The sequence below is a fragment of the Phocoena phocoena genome, chromosome 2 (assembly GCF_963924675.1).
Source record: "Phocoena phocoena chromosome 2, mPhoPho1.1, whole genome shotgun sequence".
Classification (NCBI taxonomy): domain Eukaryota; kingdom Metazoa; phylum Chordata; class Mammalia; order Artiodactyla; family Phocoenidae; genus Phocoena; species Phocoena phocoena.
This window is the reverse complement of record NC_089220.1, coordinates 172,047,800-172,069,165: the sequence shown is the minus strand read 5'-3', so window position 1 is coordinate 172,069,165 and position 21,366 is coordinate 172,047,800. Positions and strand designations below refer to the sequence as shown.

Sequence of the window (21,366 nt, the reverse complement as noted above, 5' to 3'; positions counted from 1 at the left end):
GGAAAAGTGTGAGCGGCCCCGGCGAGCGCGAGGGGCTGCGGCGGCTCTGCCCTCCCGGGGGCCGCGCCGGCGCCGGCGGCAGCCACAGGTGCGAAGGGGCTCGCGGGCGGCGAGAGGGCGCCCCGCGCACCCCACCCCCTGCTCGGGGACTTGCGCGCAAGTCGCCGGGCGTCCGAGCTCCCTCCCCAGCCGCAGCCTCGGCTGGGGGGGAGCGAGAGCAGGCGAGGAGCGGCCGGCGCGCGCGCCCGCCCAGGGGACTCGGGGTTCGCAGGGGGCTGTTTTCGGCTCTGAGGAGGTCCCCGCCCAACCTTCAAAATTTTGTCCAAAAGCAGACAAGAGGATCGCCCCGCGCTGAGCCGGCTGGTGGGCAGCAGGAGGCGCCTGATCGCCGCCGGGGCGCTGGGGGTGGTGATGGTGCTTCTGCTGGTCGTTCTCATCCCGGTGCTGGTGAGCTCGGCCGGCACGTCGGCGCACTACGAGATGCTGGGCACCTGCCGCATGGTCTGCGACCCTTACGGGGGCACCAAGGCGCCCAGCACGGCCGCCACGCCCGACCGCGGCCTCATGCAGTCCCTGCCCACCTTCATCCAGGGCCCCAAAGGCGAGGCAGGCAGGCCCGGGAAGGCGGGCCCGCGGGGGCCCCCCGGTGAGCCCGGGCCGCCGGGCCCCGCGGGCCCGCCGGGCGAGAAGGGCGAGCCCGGCCGCCAAGGCCTGCCGGGCCCTCCCGGGGCGCCCGGCCTGAACGCGGCCGGGGCCATCAGCGCCGCCACCTACAGCACGGTGCCCAAGATCGCCTTCTACGCCGGCCTCAAGCGGCAGCACGAAGGCTACGAGGTGCTCAAGTTCGACGACGTGGTCACCAACCTCGGTAACCACTACGATCCCACCACGGGCAAGTTCACCTGCTCCATCCCGGGCATCTACTTCTTCACCTACCACGTCCTGATGCGCGGAGGGGATGGCACCAGCATGTGGGCCGATCTCTGCAAAAACAACCAGGTGAGCGCGGGCAGGCGGCGGGGAGGGCGGGGAGGGAGCGCGGGAAGGTGCAGGCGAGAGGGAGGAGACCCCGGGCGCGGGGGTGGGAGCCCGCGGAGGAAGGGCGCGGCAGCCCAGCTCCCGGGAGCCGAGAGCGAGGGGCAACGCCGTTCTACCCCGGGAAGGCTGGGGTCGTACGCCAAAGAGCGCCCGGCGGCCTGGAGACTGTGGTTCCCGAGCCCGGGACCTGCACTTGGTGCGCGCGACCCCCGAGGGGTGGAAGCCGGGGTTCGGTCCCCGGGGCAGTTTGTGCACCGCGGGGAGTCCCGGAGCAGCGAGCGACCCCCGGCTGCGGGGTTCTCAGCCGTGCGGGGTCACTGTCAGGCCCTGGCGGGGATGGGAGGGCTGGGGGAGCCAGGAGTGGGCGTGCCAGGGTGACAAACCCGGGGGAGAAAGACCGGGGCCCAAGGGAGAAAGAAGGGGCGCGGAGTGAGTCCAAGCCGGGCGCGTCCAAGGCCGAGGCAGAACCACGGGGCCGGCGGTCGCAAGGTCCCTGCGGCGTCCCAGACCCGGGAAACTCACAGATGGTCAGATTCGAGATGCAAAAACTCTGCTTTAGATTTCAGCTGAAGAAGGGGGAGATGTAATGAGTGCTGCTAACAAAAGGAAAAGTTGAGACTCTGGGTCTGTGCCGTAAAGCACGCTCGCAGACACAGAACCCAAACTCCACTGGCTGGAGGCGGAGGGCGCACGGGCAGGTGGTCGGGAGGCCGGGCGGAAGAGCCCAGCCCCGGGGCTCTGGGCCTCAGTGCCAGCGAGCCCCAGGGCGCCTGCGTGAGGGTCTTTCCAACCCAGCCTTTTGCTCACAGGCGGCAGTGGCCTTGGCCTTGGCTGTGAAATAGCCTCAGATCAGCCCTCGGCCAGACGACCTGCTCTCCTGAGCCGAGATGACCGGCGCTGCCACAAGGGCCACTGGTCTGCAGTGTTATGCTGGGGCCACTTCCCCGTTTGCTTGAGAAATTCGCGGTCATTGCAAAACCAAAGTGTGTCCCATCTCTTCATGGGGGGAGGAAAATAATATCTGTAATTACCTCAAAGTGTAATCAGACCCTCTGCAGGTCTGAATCAGCAGCCGCTGGGGGAGACCTTGCAGCCTGCAGTCTGGGTTGAATGCCTGGGCTTCAACTTTGCTTATTGGGTGGTCCAGGGAGTGGCCCCCGCTACCCTGCCGTGGCCAGTTGTGATTTTACAAGGGCTCTCCGGCTTCAGGTCACTTCTCCCTCGAATTCAGACCTTTCTAGCTGTAACCCAGGTTTCTATTAGCAACATTAAAAGCAGAATTTATTCCAAAGTCCTAATTCACAGTGTCAGAATTCTTCCAAAGTGGAAGACAAATACCCTAAACGTATAAGAGGAAGGACAGAATATCCTGTCCCTCCCGCTACCTACCACCCCTCACTTCTAAAGGAATTCAGAAGTAAGTAGCTTAAGGGACCCTAAGGTCACATAGAACAAAAAGAGGAAAAATGGCCACCAGGAGGCACTGACAGGGTTGTTTATTGTAGTTCTTATACACGAAGATAATATTAAGATAAATAAAAATTATTCACCGAGCAGTGGGATAGTTATAGGTAAATGGCTAAAAATGCCATGACGCATTGTACCAAAATAGAGCTGTCGTGTCACCCTCACAAAAGGACTTGTGAGCAGCCCCTCAGCAGGCAGGGATGAGGCACCCGTTTATTTACAAATTGGCTGTCTTCTGACTCAAAGGTTAGGTCTGGCAGATACTATCAGGCTGGAGAGATTGTTTTCAGAGGTATTAATTCAAATAGAATAAGATTCAAGTTTTATCAATGTATAAAAACACACTTCTTTAAGTATCTGGAAATTGCAACTGCATGAAAAGCTAGGGAACAGTACATTTAAATTAGTTTAAATGTTGATGCTGAGGCCCAGGTCAAGATTCCAAGAAAACCATTCCATAGTATGTGTTCTATGTGCATTTTGGTTTTTTAAAAAATTTTTTCATTGTTTGGAGTGTAGCATGCTTTTTTGTATCATCCTAGCATGTACATTCTATGAGGATGGAGGGGGAAGAAAAAAAAAAAGGCACAACAGCTGACCTTAAAATGTCTAATGCTTTGCATTGGCATTATTAAGCCGATACTTCTACAAAAGGTGAGCAGCAAGTTATTCAGAAAAACAAATCTAGTAGAAAACGATATATTTTCGAGTTCAGCACGGACTGTTTTGCAAAATGGTTATTGCAATATTACTGTTAAGGAATTCTATATCTAGAATAGAACTGTTTTGTAAAGTCTGGTCTGCAGGCGTTGCAAATGAGAAATCTTTAAAAATCCTTTTCTAATTAATATTAAAGAAAGAGTTTTTCCTTGATTTTCAGTTTTGCTCTTGTCTGATCACTTCTTAGTTGGCAGGCAGTTCCCCCCTCTGAGCTGACCTAATTTGTTTTCATAAAACAGAAACTCAGAGATCCATGTCAGCGTAATGTTCTATGGATTAAGTGGATTTGGGAAGCACAGAAAAATTAAACTAAAAATGCAGTTCACTCTAGGATAGAGGAACGCCTCTGGACGCTAACCACATGAGAACCATTTTATTTATGCTTTGTGTTTGAATGCAGGATCACAGATGGAAACATCAAAGGCCAGTAAATTAACCTGATGCGCCACTTAACCTTTTGTTTATGATTCCACAGAAGTACAATGAAAATGAAATTATGAGAGCATCAGTAGCGATTAATTAAATTAGCAAATGTTACCATAAATATTGTCTCTAATGATAAACCCTCCCTAATAAGATAATGCTGAGGCAGAATAGCCTATTACATCCTCACAAACACAGCACTAAAAGGATCACGGTTCTCATGTTCCCCAGAAAACCATCAACCTAAATTTAATCTTACCCTGTCTAAAAAGCCCATGACAGTGCATATTAAAGGCAAAAGTTGGACTCAACTAGCTTTCCATAGAGACTGGAAATATTTTTTTAAATGTTTGTATACATTTAGCAGGAAACCTGAATAAAAAATATTGCTATTTGAATCCAGTCACTGTAGTACCACTCTAATAAGCCACTCTAGTAAAAACTAAAACTGGCTTAAGGTTAGAACTATAAAATAATTAAAGACTAGTTTTTACTCTAAGAATTTATTAGTTATGGCACCATTGAACATGACATATATTGGAAACAAGACAGTTTGTGGGCTGTTATTCATTTATTAGCAAGATTAATGAAATGTCAAATGAATTATCTTTTTAGGGGCTGTGAAACGTGCACCAAAGATCAGCAGAATCTAAATAGTTAACTTAACGAGATGGAAAGGTATTAGAGTACATTTAGGTAGAAATGGGTATATCGGGCTAAGGAAAGGATGCATCATATCGTCAGAGAAAATGCTGAAATCTGTGTACATTTAGGAACCTGAAAATAGCCGCCAGGGTGGACGCATTACTTTCCTCAATAGTCTGATGGCTTAAAGGAAGAATTGTTGGAAGTTACTGGGCTGGATACTACAGCTTGAAATGTCAAGTCCCATTATACCTTTAGAGTGTGATCAGGTGAGCGGGCATACTAGAATCACGCAAAGCACTCTGGAGTATGGCAGGTATTTAATTGGGAGAGTCTTATGGTTCAAATCTTAGAGAATCACTTTCATTAAAAAGCAATCACACTGGCTTTATCCAACAAAGGAAGTGAAAACCATAAGGGTAACCTTCCAGTCTGTGGGATCATAATAATGCATTTGCAGGGTTTTGTGGTAACACCTACTGAATAAAGATGGTAACAATTTTGTGGGCTTGTGGTTATATCCCACGGAATAAAAATGGCATGTTATATTTATTTATTTAAGACTGTTGTCTCTAAATCAAGGGATTTTAATGAACCCCAGTTCCCAAATGCCCTCATGTAGAAAACAGTGTTAAAGCATAATACCCATAGAACTTAATACTAAATACCTAAAGCACTAAATAAAAATGTGTGTCTGGTTATTAATCATAGGTGAGAAGTATATCATAGATTGATAATTAATTAATATATTACTAATATAGCTAATTAGTATTTTATATTTTAATTTTTCTCACCCATTAAAAATCCACACATTAAAAAAAAAATCAGGTCCTAAGAGTACGGTTCTTTCTCCTTGTAGATTTTTTTTTTTCCCCTGGGGACTAATGACTAGATGAAATAAATGAATCAAAGCATCCAACTCCTATAAACTAGTGATTAATTCCTAGGAAATATTATGACATTAAATTGTATTATTACTTAATGGTCAAAACGGATCAACTCACCAAGTTGGTGTATACATTTAAGTCAGTGCTTGTGAGCATAATTATATTTTGCTTTCATTTTATTAGTGTCAGCGCAATGTTAAGAAATTCTGAATCTTTTAAGCCCTTTTCTCCTTTTGCTATATGATACCCAGGAATAATTTTTTTAAATACTACTCAAATTACTTTACAAGTTCAGCAGTGTCAAAGAGTCTTCTCCTTTTTTAACATTTCAGCATTAATGTGAGAACATACCACATGAAAATTTAATTTGAAAACCAATCATTTAAATTTTGATGTCTCATTTCTCTCATTTTGCCAAGTGATAAAATCTCACATATTGCACCCCAAGTCACGCATTATTACGTAGTGCAGGTTTACAAAACCACTAAATCACTTGCTGTGTTATTCGGAGAAATATCATTACAGTGGAAGAGAAACAAGCCACAAAGTAGATGTTTTACTGAAATAAATCAAGTACACGTCTGCCTATTGAAAAAATTTTTTCCAAGTCAGAATCAAAATATAGCTAAACGGATATGAAGCCTAATTGGAGTTGAGGATGTGACAGAGTGTCCATATTACTTGATATGATGGGTGGGCAATTGGACTGTTTGCAAATGTCTGTCAGCTCACTAATGAGATCACAGGCTCAACCTGAGTGGATTAGAAGCAAACCTCCATCCTCAAAGCAAACCACACATTCAGAATCACCTCAATATAAAAGGGTATTCAATGAGATCATTCAAAAGAATTTAGAAATTTTAGAGACTTCAAATTATAGAAATGTAGTTCCTTCTATAACTTTTAGATGTGTAGAAATTAAATAGCTTATTTACGTACACACATCACAATTAAGTGATAAAAAGGCACAAATAGAAAAAAGAACTCTGAAGACTTTTAAACCAAAGATGTTTCATTGAGTTAAGCTTTGGGTACAGGGGCTTTTCCTTGAATTAGATTTCAAAAGCCCAAAATCAAAATGATTTTTCTTTTTTTCTTCCTGTATAGTAGAGTTACGGGAGTGGGATTTCTTTGAGTCTGTACGTACTGTGGATCTCAATTTTCTAATAATCATGGGGACCAACAGAAGTTTGGATTGAACTTCTGTCCTCCAACAGCTGGTTAGGATATCGCTGCCTGGCTTTAATTAAAATGCAAAAAAGTGGCCATTTCAAGAAGTGATTGGGTACAGAGTCACAAGGAATTAGAAAAAGTCATGATTTAGGAAGAGAATAGAGTGGTATGCATTGTTTACCGCGTATAGTAAAAAGAGAAACAAAGACTGTTAGAATCACCTTCACGAAAGCACTATTTTCTCCTTTCCAATAACATAGTCGAAACTGTTACAAAGATATCCTCATAAAGCCCCAAGGCCAAGGTGGACTTGGCTGTGCTAAATTCAGTGCCATGGCAGCCAGTCTGCTTATGATGCTGTGTGAATGCCAAAAAAAAAAAGAAAGAAAAGAAAGCCTGAGCTTTGTGACCACCTAGAGGGGTGGGATAGGGAGGGTGGGAGGGAGGGAGACGCAAGAGGGAAGAGATATGGGAACATATGTATATGTATAGCTGCTTCACTTTGTTATAAAGCAGAAACTAACACACCGTCGTAAAGCAGTTATACTCCAATAAAGATATTTTTAAAAGAAAGAAAGCCTGAGAATTCTCTCTTACAAATTCTAATTCTTGTCTGTTTCACGCAGGTGCGTGCTAGCGCGATCGCCCAAGACGCTGATCAGAATTACGACTATGCGAGCAATAGCGTCGTTCTTCATTTGGAGCCAGGAGACGAAGTCTACATCAAATTAGACGGTGGGAAAGCCCACGGAGGAAACAACAACAAATACAGCACATTTTCTGGATTTATTATCTATGCTGACTGATCATGCAAAAACTAAGCTTATTACTCTGAGTTTGGACACTGGATTCGTATGGCTAACGTCAGTGAATCGAGGACCCCAGGGGATGCCGGATGCGGGGCGCCTCAGCTGTGTGTATGTGGGGAATTCAAATGCTACCTGACTCACATCTGTATACTCAGAAACATTATGTAAAAAAAAATATTAAAAGCAAGATAAGCAGATGTTGATCCACTACCGCCAAAGCAAATATTCCTATTGTTCGTGTCCATGTGAATGAAGTCCTATATAGATCACACATTTTTATAGAAAAATCTAAGACACTGAATTATTTCTTCCATATATACGATACTTTGGTGTACTGTGATCTTGCTGCTTTTATCCATATGTCAGCTTTGGTTCTTGTGAGTTTACCTGCTTATTATTGATACTCGGGGTCCATTCATAGCGTGGGGAAGAATGATTTTTACCCCGCAGGAGGAGGTCTCGTTGACATAATGCTGCTTTGTCCCCAAAGAAATTGTCTGCCTTGTACTCCTGTTAACTTTAGAGCTAGACCTGGGAATGATTCAACTTTAAGCCTTAACCTGGAATTTTCTGGATTTGAGGGAATTCCCAAGCCTGTGATCACGTTTCACATTCTTTTTCTTAGGAATCTTCTTTCCTCTCTTTTCGGGTGATAGTCTTTAAAAGTAGAGATTGAACTTGTATCATAGGATTACCCTCTAAGTGTGTAAATGTGTAATTACGTATGGTATTTAGAAAAATCCCCCTGTGTCCAGTTTGTCGATAGAATGCATTTAGGTTTACTTGGAAAGTCAGAGAAATTTATTCTTTGGTGTTAAATCAGACTGAGGCTTTTGCCTTCTTTGGAACAAAAGATTATTCGTAACCCAACGCATATAGGTTTAATTTGCGCTGGTGCATGCGTCACCAAGGGGACACTAAGTAAGGCCTTCAAATAGTTACCTACAAGTCATGGCCTGAGGTTATTTCGACGTGAACAATTTCACATATAACCAATACGACAATAAAGTGTATATATTTTATACAAATAACCTGCTACATATATATATGTATGTGTACATATATATATGTTAGATGAAAAATATATATGGCTTCAGACCGTAGGCACAATGGCTGTATAGCCCCAAAAATTTAATTTAAAGAAGTGTACGTGTAGGCACACACACAAACGTGTATAAGTTATTTGACTTATCTTGGATTGAAATATATTTTGGAAGACAAAAATATATGAAGTAGCAAAATAATTTAGATGACTTCTAAGAGTTATCCAGAAAATTAAATTTTATTAGGTTAAAATGCCCCGGAAATCATGTGTCTGTAAATTAGGTCTGTGGCTTCTTTATTACCATATGCCAATCAATACTTTCACTGCGTTCTGTGGCCGACTGTTACTGTTAGGACTGCAGAGATGAAGTAGCTCTCCTTTGCAGTGTTTATGAAATATATACATTTGAGTGAGCGATGTTTTTCTTTTTTCTCAGGTGGACCGAAGCTGACAGTAAAGTAGATTTTGAGAGTAGTGCAAATCCTTCCTCTCTGGTTAAAGTACACTGCCAAAAGCCATCTCTTTAATCTAAGAAAAAGATTTAAAATGCGTGTTGATACGTCCTAACTATCAGACAGCTTCCACTATTACAATGAAAAATCTGTTCCGCTCTCAGGTGCCTTTGAAGACTCTTTGAGAAGTAGATTTCAAAAACAGAGATTGAAAAATCTGCCTGTTTTACTGGCGAAGGACATTTGCATTTTTTTCATTTAAAGGAGTTAGTTTGTTCTGTTCGGCTCATTTCTCTTGGATACTTTCTGTTCTAATACACAGAAAGCTTGACCATCGTTGATCCACAGAAATATCTTTTATTTAGCCAACCTCAGCTTTCCAAAAGAGTTATGCCTGGTGTTCCCATCTGAATGTGCTGTTTGCTTGGTTTAAATGCCTTGGTCTGAGTAACTCTCGTGATTTATATGATTAAAAACATGTAAGCCCGTTTATCAAGAATAATGACTAATTCTATTTGGCCTTTCTAATATGTAAGATAACTCATAAAGGAATTGCAGTGGATTTTATTTCCATTTAACAATATGTATTTATCAAAGAGGAATTAGCAGTAAGGGTTTGGAGATTTTTGTTTAGGTAACAAATCATAGTAAAGGATTCGACCAAAAGATTAGCTTATAAACAGCAGAACACGTCAACTGAGAGTTTTAAAAAGGCTTTATTTACACAAAACATCAGGGCTGGGTGTCTTTTAAAGAGTTGGCTCTAGAATCAGACTGTCACTTCCAATAGATCTGACATTTTCTTCAGATAAGTAAGCGTTATTTTCTCTGTTCAGGCCCACGGAAAGACAAATAAAAGGTAAAGGAAATAAAGAGAATATATATAAGGCAAACATTTCTCTTTTTTTTTTTTTGCATTCTATATTATTAATTAAATTGTGGCCTTTGTTACTATAAATGTAATGATTCATTAAACTATATTATGTAATATATTTTGACTTTTATGATTGAATTTTTCTAATTGAGTACTATGTTATGTGTTCATGTCCCCTTGTACAAATTTTTCAAAACACAACAAAATTTATAGGAAAACTGGATACCAGAAAGCCACAGGCAACAAAACTGATTTATTATCAGTATATATAGATAGGTGAACAGCATATAATTAACCTTCCACAATATTTTTACCATTGTGAATTGGTAATTATATTACAGTATCTTTTGAGAAAAAAGTCTCAAAATTTAACTTCCCTCGCTGCAGAAACTATCTTGAGGTGCCATATTATTCATTAAGCATTAATTAAAGGACAGCAGGATAATTAGTAGAGTCATCAATATTACAGGAAACATTAGATTGCTCCAGAAAGGGGTAATTTAACTAGAAACACTTTAAATTTTCTCATGCAGTGCTGGTGATAGATTAAGAAAACAAAACAAAAGGAAGCAAAACTCCATTAAGGGGATGTAGACTGTAAATCGTTGTTTGGATATGGGTACTTTTGTCTTTACTTCGTTAAGGAAAAACAATAGGGCTTAATTAGGCTCAGTAACTCCCTGAAGGTACAGATGTAATAGCCAGTTTCTGAGAAGGCAGAAGTCTTCTAATTCTCCTAAAAAGGAAACGCTCTGTCAGTCCAGTGTAGCTCTGATTAATATCTCACAGTGGGTTTGAAATCCCTGTCTGTTCCCTGCAAGCTTTATACTCAAGGTATGAATTCAGAACAACCGTCCTATTTGAAAGTTAGCCATTGCTTGGGGTTCTCTATCAGTATCTTATCAAGTGCAGCCTCAGTTATACCTCTAAACAACATTTTAGGAACAATGTTGGTAAGTATATGAGAATAGCCGCGACCTCCGTATTTCGTCAGCCGATGCTTCGTATGTATGTCATGTGCCATCAGAATTCGATCTTCATAGCCCTCATCCACCAGAAGACGTACCCTGTGAAAAATGTTAACTCATTATATGGCACCGGTCTCACGTTTACAGTTTTCACAATTTAACTTTTTACTCATAAACCTATTGTGTTGTCATAAAGATACCGTCTTCCCTTGCGGCACGTGTCCCGGGAGACCCTTAATAAATACTGTGTGGTGATGACAAAGATATTACCGCATCCTAGTAGGAACGTGATCCTTATTCCCTGCACACAGAAATCCCTAGCCTGTGATATTTATGACGATGCCTGGCAGTCCTGCATTAGAGACAGCTTCTGATAGGATGTGCCAGTTTGCGTAAGTGGCCACTTCAGCATTTTATTAAATAACTTTATTCTGGATTTGTAGCCAGCTCTCCATTCTAAAATGCCTCGCTTAGTCGACCCATTTTTCAGATTTCATTCTCTCTGTCTCTCCTTTTTCTCCTAGCAAATAAAATCAGCGACTGTTTGTGATTAAAATAGGGAAACAAAAGGAATCTTTGTACGCGTAAAACATTCTGAAAGTAAAATCAGTTGGTTTGAAAATGAAGGGCATATGATGAGCTTGATAGTTATTTTTAACTATCAAGTTAAAAATTATTTTTAACTAACTATTATTGAAGTACAGTTGGTTTACAGTGTTGTGTTAATTTCTGCTGTACAGCAAAGTGACCCCATTATACATATATATATTCTTTTTCATATTCTTTTCCATTATGGTTTATCACAGGATATTGAATACAGTTCCCTGTGCTATACAGAAGGACCTTGTTGTTTATCCATTCTCTGTGTAATAGTTTGCATCTGCTGACCCCAAACTCCCAATCCATCCCTCCCCCACCCGCCACCCCCTTGGCAACCACAAGTCTGTTCTCTATGTCTGTGAGTCTGTTTCCGTTTCGTAGATAGGTTCATTTGTGTCATATTTTAGATTGCTAGTCATTTTTAAAAGGTCAGTTACGGTCCCTCTGCGCTAGTCCTTTTGAAGCCGATGGGAATTTTGACTTAGTAGTAGTCTGGGAGCATTGGATTAAATTGGCCAATAAAAATTTACTCTTTCTTCCTTCCATTTCATTAAGATTGCTATAAATAATGAGCTGTTCCTTTAAATTTATAGTCAGTTGACTACAGAATGGCTTCCTGCCTATTGTCTAAACATCTAATCCTCTTGGCTTTGTTAAGTGCTGTAATCTGTAATGTGAGTCAGTCACCTCTGACAGCCACCATCTGTATAGGTCTGGACCCTGGGCATTGTCTGCCGTGACTTCCATGGGTCTCTGGTGGCAGGAGATGCAGGTTGGAGACCATGGCTGTTCTCTGGCATTTTCTGTCTTGTCTTGTCGATCCCTAGATTTCCAAATGGATCTAGGTGGATGGGTAGCGCCTTCTGCCAAGGACTAATTATTTGAAAGGTATCTTTTTTGTTTCGGTAGCATTTCTCGGCCTTCTAGTGCATGAGTCAGATTTAATAGCTACTACAGCAAGCAAAATGTGGGCCACTGCATCAAAAACCTCGAGCACAAAGCCTTGCCCTCTGAGAACATACATTTTAAAAGAAATTATACTTAAAGATTAGATCTTATGTGTGCAGGCCAAAGGAATGCCAGAAAAGAGCCAACCTGGGTGTTTTGTCTAGGAATCTGCGTTCACGTCACACGAACCTCATGTGTGTCCTAAGAATAGAGTGCTAGCTGTGCCACCATCATTATTTGCTTCTTTCTTTTTATTGAAGTATAGTTGACGTACGATAGTATATGTTACAGATGTACAGTATAGTGATTCACAAGTTTTAAAGGTTATACTCCATTTATAGTTATTATAAAATATTGGCTATATTCCCTATGTTGTACAATAGATCCTTGGAGCTTATTTCATACATAATAGTTTATACCTCTTAATCCCCTACCTCTGAATTCCCTATATCCCTACCTACCCCTCTCTAGGGGTAGGGCACTACCCGCCTCTCTAAGATTTGTATAATGTCCAAAAGACCTGATCTGAAGTTACTTGTGGAACGAACTCTCTTTAAGGGAATTATTTAAGGCAGTTACGCGATCGTTTATGAAAAGAGAGAAAGATTTGTCAGATGCATGTACAGTGCTGAAACATAGTGTGACAGACCTTGATCCACAACTGGAAAGGAGTGTCACCTTACAGGAAATCTTAGGGTACGCTTTCCCCTGTGTCTCTTCTGAGCATTTTTGTCTCTTTTCCTTGTCTGAGAAAAAGAGATATCTTATTACGACAGAGGCACATTGGGGTAAACAGATTCCTGTAAGCGGCCTGTGTCAGACCCTGAAGCACAGAGCCGCTGAATAGTGCAGTAGTATGGAAAGATACTCGTTTCAGAATGGGAGCCCTTCGAGCTCATTAAGTCAAGAATCTGGAGACTAGTTATTTCATGAAAAAGAGAATGTCCTGGCTCTAGAAACATAATTATACCCTGACTATCAGGAAGACTGCCGGGTCACTCCTAAAATAAGAGATCGTCTCATATGCTGCGCCATTGTGTAGAAGAACAGTATTTAGAGAGAGACCGCCAGAAGGAAGGAACCAATACAGATGAGAAGACAAAAAATCACAGTAATTATAGAAATACAAATGAGTTCGTGTTTTGCAAACAAATATTAGAGAGAGACGACAAAGTGTGAAAAGGCAGAGATATAATAAGATTGAGAAATGGAGCATAAGATTGAAAACAGGTGTTAGACACAGAATTTCCGGTGCTGAAAACCAGAGGTGGGCAGAAGCGTGCTTCTCTGTTCCTGCACTTGAAAGCTTTGAGATTACTGAGGCTCAGAGAAGGACTGCTGATGAATGATGAAAATCAGGTGCCCAGGAGGTAGGGACAAGGGGATCCACACACAACCCAAAAGTCACTTAGTAATTACCGTGAGCTGTACTTGAGTCCAGGGACTTAATGCGTGGTTTTAATTTACAAAGATTAAGGATGCATATATCCACAGATACATAGATATACACAAACACACACGCACACATATACACTTTTTGATGTATTTCCGTACATCTAGAATGTTTACATTTAGCTCAGTGAAAGCTCATATCCCCATAGACCTCCCTCTGCAGATTCCCTCTTTTATTTCAGGTCTAGGAGTGTCGTGGAAAGCATAGGGGCGGAGAAGATACAGCTCACTGCCGTAAACGGGCTTAGAGAAACAAAGCAGGTCCTGGGAGCAAACTTCCTATTTCCGAGATGAATTGTAAAACGTGTGTTGAGGGCATTCATCAGGAAATCATGGTTTTGAGGTCATGAAAGATGAGGAAGGTCTACACAGCACCCCATTTCAAATTCCAGAGAATATTCACCTCTGAGTATGGTCCAAGCTAGTAGGACTCTTAGGAAACCTGTTTGCCTGTATTGAGTGGTACTCCTGGGCAAGGAAATTAAAATCATAAAACAAAACAAACAAACCAATAAATCTGTTTATCAAAGAACTGGTTTGAGTAGTAGGAAAAAAAAAAAAAAAAAGCCCTAGCGATTCTGGTCAGAACAGTCAAAGCAGTTTGCTCGTGTAGAGCTGAGTGTCTCCATATTTATATACAAAACTACTGTAACGTCAGTCAACTCTGTGTGATGATATTAAACTTGAAGCCTATTTTACTGTTAATAAGCTCGTCAAGGAGGTCTGCCAGTACACAGGGACAGTAGAAGGCATACATGTAAGGATAGACTTCCCGGGGGAAAGACCCTAAGGCTGTCTCAGCTGTGGCCCCTGGCTCAAGACCTCCCCCTCAAACCCAATGTACATGTGTTCAACTCCTGCTGCTTGAGCCTCACGGTTTCTGGACATCACTTCTCTGCTGCAGTTTGGCTTTTACTCCCATTCCAACCAGTTTTCTACAGTCAGAACCCTGTTCTGCTCCGTGTCGCCATGGAGAACTACTTCCACTCAACCTTCCTTTCCCCACTCTGACCAGGAGTTCCATCCTTCTACTTTTTCGCTCACCTTCTTCCACTATCCGTACTCACCCATTTGCTTCAAGCATCCGGGGATTTTCCCCTGCTATGTTTATTCCTGGACATCTCTCCATCTCTCTCTACACTTTCTTCCCTCCAGCTTGGACCTCGTGACCCTCATCTCAACCCCTCCATGGTCCCCCCAATATCAACCACGTTTTTCAGACAGAACCCCAACCCTCAAGCTCTCTGTCTCCATCTTGTACTTCTACTCACAAAATTTCTTTGGTCCTATTACCAAAACACAAAACATTTTTTAGGAAAATAATCACCAAATCATGGACATTGGTGCCAATAGACAGTCATGTAGTCATGATCTCTGGCCTCCACTGGGTCTTCCACACAGCGGTATCTCTCTCATTCATTCACCATCCACTCCCAGCCTTTATCCTCCTCTACAAGGTCCTGCCCTGAATCCATTCCTTCCTTCTCAGGAGATGACCATGTCTCCTTCACAGGCGCCCTAGAGATCACACGGGATCATCTGTCCTCAGTTTCCTGTTCCTCTCACCAAAACACCGTTCTGCACTCACTCCATTACCTGCCTCACCTGCTCTCATTTCCATGGAGAAAGTATACCTCCTTTCAACCAACTTCCTATTTGCTGCCCAGATTCCATCTCTTTGTCCCTTAGGAGCCTTCCTCTATATCTCTTAGCTGTCCAGATTTTTTTTAGGTTAACATTGACTGACCACTTCCATAGTCTACCCCAGACACTCAGCTACAAACCGCATATTTTATTTCATATAAATTCTATAATAACCCTGTAGATTAGGCACCACTTCCCTGGCAAAACCTTCCTTTGGTCCTGTCTGGACTTCTAGCTCCAGTGCTCCAGCCCTGCTTCCCTTTACTATCAAGCTTCTTGAAAGAGTAGCCTCTGTCCTCTTCGTCACCTTCTCCTCGTTCCTCAAGCCTTTTCTGCCAAGACTGCACTTATTGACTGAAATAAAAACTTCCTGGGCTTCCCTGGTGGCGCAGTGGTTAAGAATCCATCTGCCAATGCAGGGGACACGGGTCCGAGCCCTGGTCCAGGAAGATCCCACGTGCCACCAAGCAACTAAGCCCGTGCGCCACAACTACTGAGCCTACGCTCTAGAGCCCACGAGCCACGACTACTGAAGCCTGCGCGCCTAGAGCCTGTGCTTCGCAACAAGAGAAGCCACCGCAATGAGAAGCCCGTGCACCACAACAAAGAGTAGCCCCCGCTCGCAGCAACTAGAGAAAGCCCGCAGCCAGCAACGAAGACCCAACACAGCCAAAAATAAAATTAAAAAAAAACAAGCAACTTCCTGATTGTGAAATCCAATGGATACTTTTCAGTCTTTATCTCACTTGATATCTGCCACATATTAAAAGTGTTCAAGCCCTTCTGCTTAAAGTATTCTTCTCCAACAACTTTCATAAAAATGCATTTCCCTGATATTCTTAACGCTTTGAAAATTTCTCAACCTGTCTCTGAGGGTCTGTTCCTGAGTTCATCCCTTAAGTGTTGGTGGTCACCAGGGCTCTGTCCTCATTCTCTTCTCTGAGTGATCTCATTCATTCCCACGCTTCCAACTGTCACAGGCAAGCCAACAATGTCTAGATTTATGTCCAAGCCTCTGTCCTGAGCTTCACACCCTTATCCCAGGGCCCCACCAGATAGCAACGCGGTGTTCCCAAGATAAAGTCATCCTGTCAATCCCCAATCGATTTCTCCTCCCACATTCCCTAACTTGGTGCATTCAGTCTTCATATCACCATGTAACCAAGACAAACCACGTAGCATCCAGCCTTGACTCCGGAAATTTTCCACTTGGTTGCAGAGAATGACTTGTACAATTATTTGCTTTCACCCCCAGAATATTGGACAATTTTGAGAGGTTGGATTTTATATACTGTTTGACCTTTAGACATTATACTTATAGCCTGTACGTTGCAGTCACTTCTTTAGTGAATATTTTAAGTAAAGCATTTCAAAAATTAATTATAGGAGGTTAGGACCTCAGGTGTGGTCAACCTGAGAAAGAAACAGCTTACTTCGTTAAGAGTAAAAAAGGGGGAAATGTCTTTTGTTCTTTTATTGTCAGAGCAGAGATTGAGTATTGTCTGTATTTCTTATCAGCTGCCCGTCTGCACTGAACTAAGGCTTTGCGAAGCTTCTGCCTACTTAGGCTGATTCATTTTCTCCTCAAAATAATATATAGAGATTTGCCTTCCTGAAACAGCATTGATATATTTTTCTCTGCAAGTCCCTGGTTCTGCCTGCTTACTGTTTTCTGAATCTTTGCTCATACCCACCCAGATAAGAAAATCCAAAAGAGATGGTAAAAGGGAATACCATGAGAGATTTCATCATGTTTACCTTTCAATTCTTTTATTATCATGGGGCATGTCAATTTCCGGGTTGAACTGATAATGGAAAAGTTCAGAACTAAAGAGATCATGTTCCAAGTAACAGCCAAGTTGAGCAAACTCCAGTAGTTCCCTCTTGCCAAGGAGAGTCCTAGAGACAATAAGACAGACATATTGTTACTCTTTTTTTGTTTGTTTGTTTGTTTATTTGTTTGTTTGCGGTACGCGGGCCTCTCACTGTTGTGGCCTCTCCTGTCGCGGAGCACAGGCTCCAGACGCGCAGGCTCAGCGGCCATGGCTCACGGGTCCAGCCGCTCCGCGGCATGTGGGATCTTCCCAGACCGGGGCACGAACCCGTGTCCCCTGCATCGGCAGGCGGACTCCCAACCACTACGCCACCAGGGAAGCCCCATATTGTTACTCTTAAGAGCATATTTTCCAGGTGCTTCTCTGGTGGCCCGGGGGGTTAAGACTCCAAGCTTCCAAATGCAGGGACGCCAATTTGATCCCTGGTCGGTCGGGGAGCTAAGATCCCACATGCCACGTGGTGTGGCCAAAAACAAACAAAAAAACAAGAGCATAGTTTTCACATACACAGATTCAAAGTTTTAAGCACACTATGTACTGGAATGTAGTTGAAATCAAGTAAAAGAACTTTTAAGTTGGCTTTTATGATGTGACTATAAAATAGTTCAATTTGTTACCAGAAATTAGGGAAAATTCCCATCCAAAAGGGAGTTTTCCCATCTCAAGGACTTGGGAACTACAGACATTTTAATTATGCTGTCATCTCCAAAACAATTTTGTAATTCTTTTTCAGAATTGTCTTCAGGATATGCTCCGTATTCCTTTGAAAATCCTTAGTGGGACTGCTGTGAACTGTGGTAACTATCAGAGGAAATTTGGCATCAGGACTGGAGAATTAGGTGAGTAATACTGATCTGGATAAAACAGGAAGCCAAGGTAAGGTAACAGGGCGATTTTCTTGTGAGGATCATACAGCTGTTCTAAAATTAATTCCAAAGCGTATGTGAATATCATTGCAATTTTTTTTAGAAAAAGGAGGGGCAATACTCCTACAGATATTTATGTTCTGGTGTGTTTATTTTTTAAACAGAATTTATTATTTTATGATAATTTTACGGCTATCTTCTCACTTCAGTAGAGATCATAGTAAAAATATCACTCTTTGTAAGACTGTGTAAATGAATGGGAAAAGGAGAAAAATATAGGATGAGTGCAGGCTACAGACAGAAGAGTTGAGTCTGGAATGAGTAGATTATCTCAAGAAATTGAGACTCTAACAAGTAAAAAGGATGCCTAAAATTAACTCCCAAAATGCCATCGTAGAGATTCAAGCACAGAGAGAAATAGGAAAGAAAGAAAGAAAAAATCCTACCAGGAGGCAATATGGAAAAAATGTGAAGGAAAAAATACACCTCATTAAACATTGTGTGAAGGGAGTTAACGACCTAGAGGAAGGAAGTGATTGTTTGGGATCCGAGATGGGCTTGGAGAGGAGTTGCAACATCAGATAATCCTTGTCTTATTAGGGTTTTATCCATTCTGATATCCTATTACTTTGGCAATGCCAGGATGCAAGGATTAAAGCACTATTGTATGTCTATAAATCTGCTTCTAAGAGGTCAGAAGTATTTTCAAAGCCTCTCTTCCAAACCCTAGGAGGACCAATTAAGCCTCTGTGTCCGGGTGTGAGAGGACTCTGCTGTCCCGGGCTGCTGCCGGAGAGTTGGTCTTGACTTTCACTCAGCCATCCTATCGTAGCTGGCTCCTTTTTATTCTGTTCACCAGTTTAGCGTAACTTAGAGTTCACGATGTTGTTTAAGGCAGGGAGGCTAAAAACGTCTTTCCTTTATGCTATAAAATGTACATTAGCTCTGTGCTACCTTCTATTAATACCACTCCTTTTCTATCTTCTTACCATGGAGACCATTTTTGCTTCCAAAATTACTAGGCTAAAAGAATATGTGTTTTACTATAGTAAACATATTCTGTTTTCCCCAAAGAACCATGCTTAAAAATGAAATATACACAATTAAAATAACATAAGGGGGAAGAGATAAGTTTAGTATTTTTTTCCTTTTCTAAAATTTTTTATTATTTTTTTCTGTGTTGGGTCTTCACTGCTGCGCGCGGGCTTTCTCTAGTTGTGGCGAGGGGGGGGCTACTCTTCGTTGAGGTGCGCGGGCTTCTCATTGCGGTGGCTTCTCTTTGTTGCAGAGCACGGGCTCTAGGGTGCGCGGGCTTCAGTAGTTGTGGCTCGTGGGCTCTAGAGCGCAGGCTCAGTAGCTGTGGCCCACGGGCTTAGTTGCTCCGCGGCATGTGGGATCTTCCCGGACCAGGGATCGAACCCGTGTCCCCTGCATTGGCAGGTGCTTCTTAACCACTGTGCCACCAGGGAAGTCCCAGTGCTACATATTTTATCCTCTAAGGACATTTTCCAGCATTACGTTGACTTTGTGTGCACATTGTGTGTTTTAATTTTTATTTTGAAATGTAGTTCCCTCCCCGCAGTACCCTCAAAAACTGCACTTGAAAAATGGAAGTTATCCAAAAAAGTAAGAAAGGCTTAGTTTGTGGAGGTCTTCAATCAGTAGCTCAAAGCATAACGACATGTAATAGACAGGATTTGACCATTACAGGTATTTTGGATATTTCTAATAATATGGTCAGAGGAGGAGAAGGAACTATATTAATTGTGACCATTGCTTACTTTCTTACTAGGAGCCTTATGTTGCTCTAAGCCTCTTACAAATACTAAGTGGCACATATTAAGGGTCTTCTATACTGAGGTCCTCTCTCCTGAAGTTCAGACTTGCATGCCTAATTGCCGTCTCTACTTGGATGTCTAATAGGCAACTTGAACTAAACCCCTCATGTCCTGCCCCAAACCAGCTGCTCCAGCTAAGTCGATGGCAACTCCATCCATCCAGTGCTCAGGCCAAAAATCTTGGAGCTTTCTCCTCTTTCTTCCTCTGAATCACTCTACATCTAGCCCATCAAGATAGACTTTTGGTTTGACTTTCAAAACAGGACCAGAATCCAAATATGTCACCACCTCCCCTGCTACCCTCCTGGTCCAAAACACCATCTTCTCTTGCAGGATCCCTGCAATAGATTCCCAAGTACTCTCCCTACTTCTCTACCTTTCCTCTGTTACAGTCTATTCCAATACAGCAACCAAAATCTATCTACACACCTAAGTCAGATCAGGTCTCTCCTCCGCTCACAACCCACCAATAGCTCCCCATTTCCCTCCGAGAAAAAGCCAGGGCCTTAACAGTGGCCCACGAGGCCCTGAGTGATCTTCATGGATGTGGTCTTCCAAAAACCTCATCTCAGAGAGGGCTGGGGAACGTAGGCATCTAGATCTCCAGATGTCAATTATATATAAATCCTGCCTGTATTGGAAATGTTATCGGAAGAATGGCACCATAGGCAGGGTTCACTTTCTATAGGAAGACGGACATGTTCAGTAAGATTCATCTACACATGGAAGTTTCAAATGTAATCCCTGGGAATTCTTACCCTGTAGAACAGCACGTAGAAAGGAGTGTGTCTTTGAGGGAAATGGTCCCTCTGTAAAACACTCTTAAAAATTTCACAGTCATATGTAGGCGAGAAGATTTCAGAAAAGAAGCAATTAAGCTGATTTTGACCATCAGGAGAATGCTGTTTAAAAAGGAGGCAGACAAACTTGCTGTCATTAGAAAGCCAGGATAAATACACACACACACACACACACTCACACACACACACACACACACACATACACATACATATACATATGTGTATGTACATACATATATACATATTATTATTAGTAGTGACATTTGATGATGTGACACATCCTAGATAACTAAACATTAGTGTGAAGGCAACTAAGACATGAGTGCACTTAAATTCTCCCTATTGAAGGAGGAAACATAGTATAAAATCCACGGGAAAAAGTAGGTCAATGATCAGACATACTTTTCAGAAGACAGCCCTGAAAATAAAATGAGTTTGGTATTAGGTGTTAATGAGGCGGTAGGATGGAGAAGTAGGTGAAGCAAGAAAATAAAACAATGATCCTCAGGCAAAATAAACGGCCCTTTCTCATTTAATCTTTACAAAAACTACATGAGAAAAGTATGATCATCCCCATTCTATAGATGAGGAAACTAAGTCTCAGAAAAGCTTGTAAGTCTCAACTCCCCAAAGGAGGAGGTGGTGAATAAATGCAAATTGCGTTCATCTTCAGAAGCCATGTTCTTAGACCCTGCTGCCCCTTTTGTGATGACAGCATTCACCCGCCTCAGCTGCTCCATTCCTTACGTCAGCACTTACCTATGGAGAAATACACCCCATCACAAAAGCATCTCACCTTGCACCGTGAATGTCTAACAAGGTGACTTAACTACATTAAACTGACATTCAGCTGGATGACTTCCAGGGATTGTCAAGGTGCTA

At 42.6% G+C, this 21,366-nt stretch overlaps 2 protein-coding genes across 2 annotated transcripts in view; one reads left to right on the top strand and one right to left on the bottom strand.

The window, feature by feature from the left end:
• The first annotated feature begins 388 nt into the window (after positions 1-388).
• On the top strand, positions 389-8,068 carry C1QL3 (complement C1q like 3). Its single transcript, XM_065872294.1, has 2 exons — positions 389-999; positions 6,980-8,068. Exons 1-2 carry the CDS (start codon positions 412-414, stop codon positions 7,157-7,159), a joined length of 768 nt encoding a protein of 255 aa, XP_065728366.1. The 5' UTR covers positions 389-411; the 3' UTR covers positions 7,160-8,068.
• A 2,321-nt stretch (positions 8,069-10,389) lies between these two features.
• The window catches only part of PTER (phosphotriesterase related), a 28,771-nt gene continuing 17,794 nt past the window's right edge, over positions 10,390-21,366 (bottom strand). The window contains 2 exon segments of the mRNA XM_065871804.1: positions 10,390-10,600; positions 16,904-17,044. Coding sequence (XP_065727876.1) covers positions 10,390-10,600; positions 16,904-17,044 — 352 coding nt within the window.

Excerpts from the sequence above, each read along its gene's own strand:
- C1QL3 (XM_065872294.1), top strand. The coding sequence starts at position 412 with ATGGTGCTTCTGCTGGTCGTTCTCATCCCGGTGCTGGTGAGCTCGGCC. Across the intron at positions 1,000-6,979 it reads ATCTCTGCAAAAACAACCAG|GTGCGTGCTAGCGCGATCGC; the intron begins GTGAGCGCGGGC and ends TGTTTCACGCAG.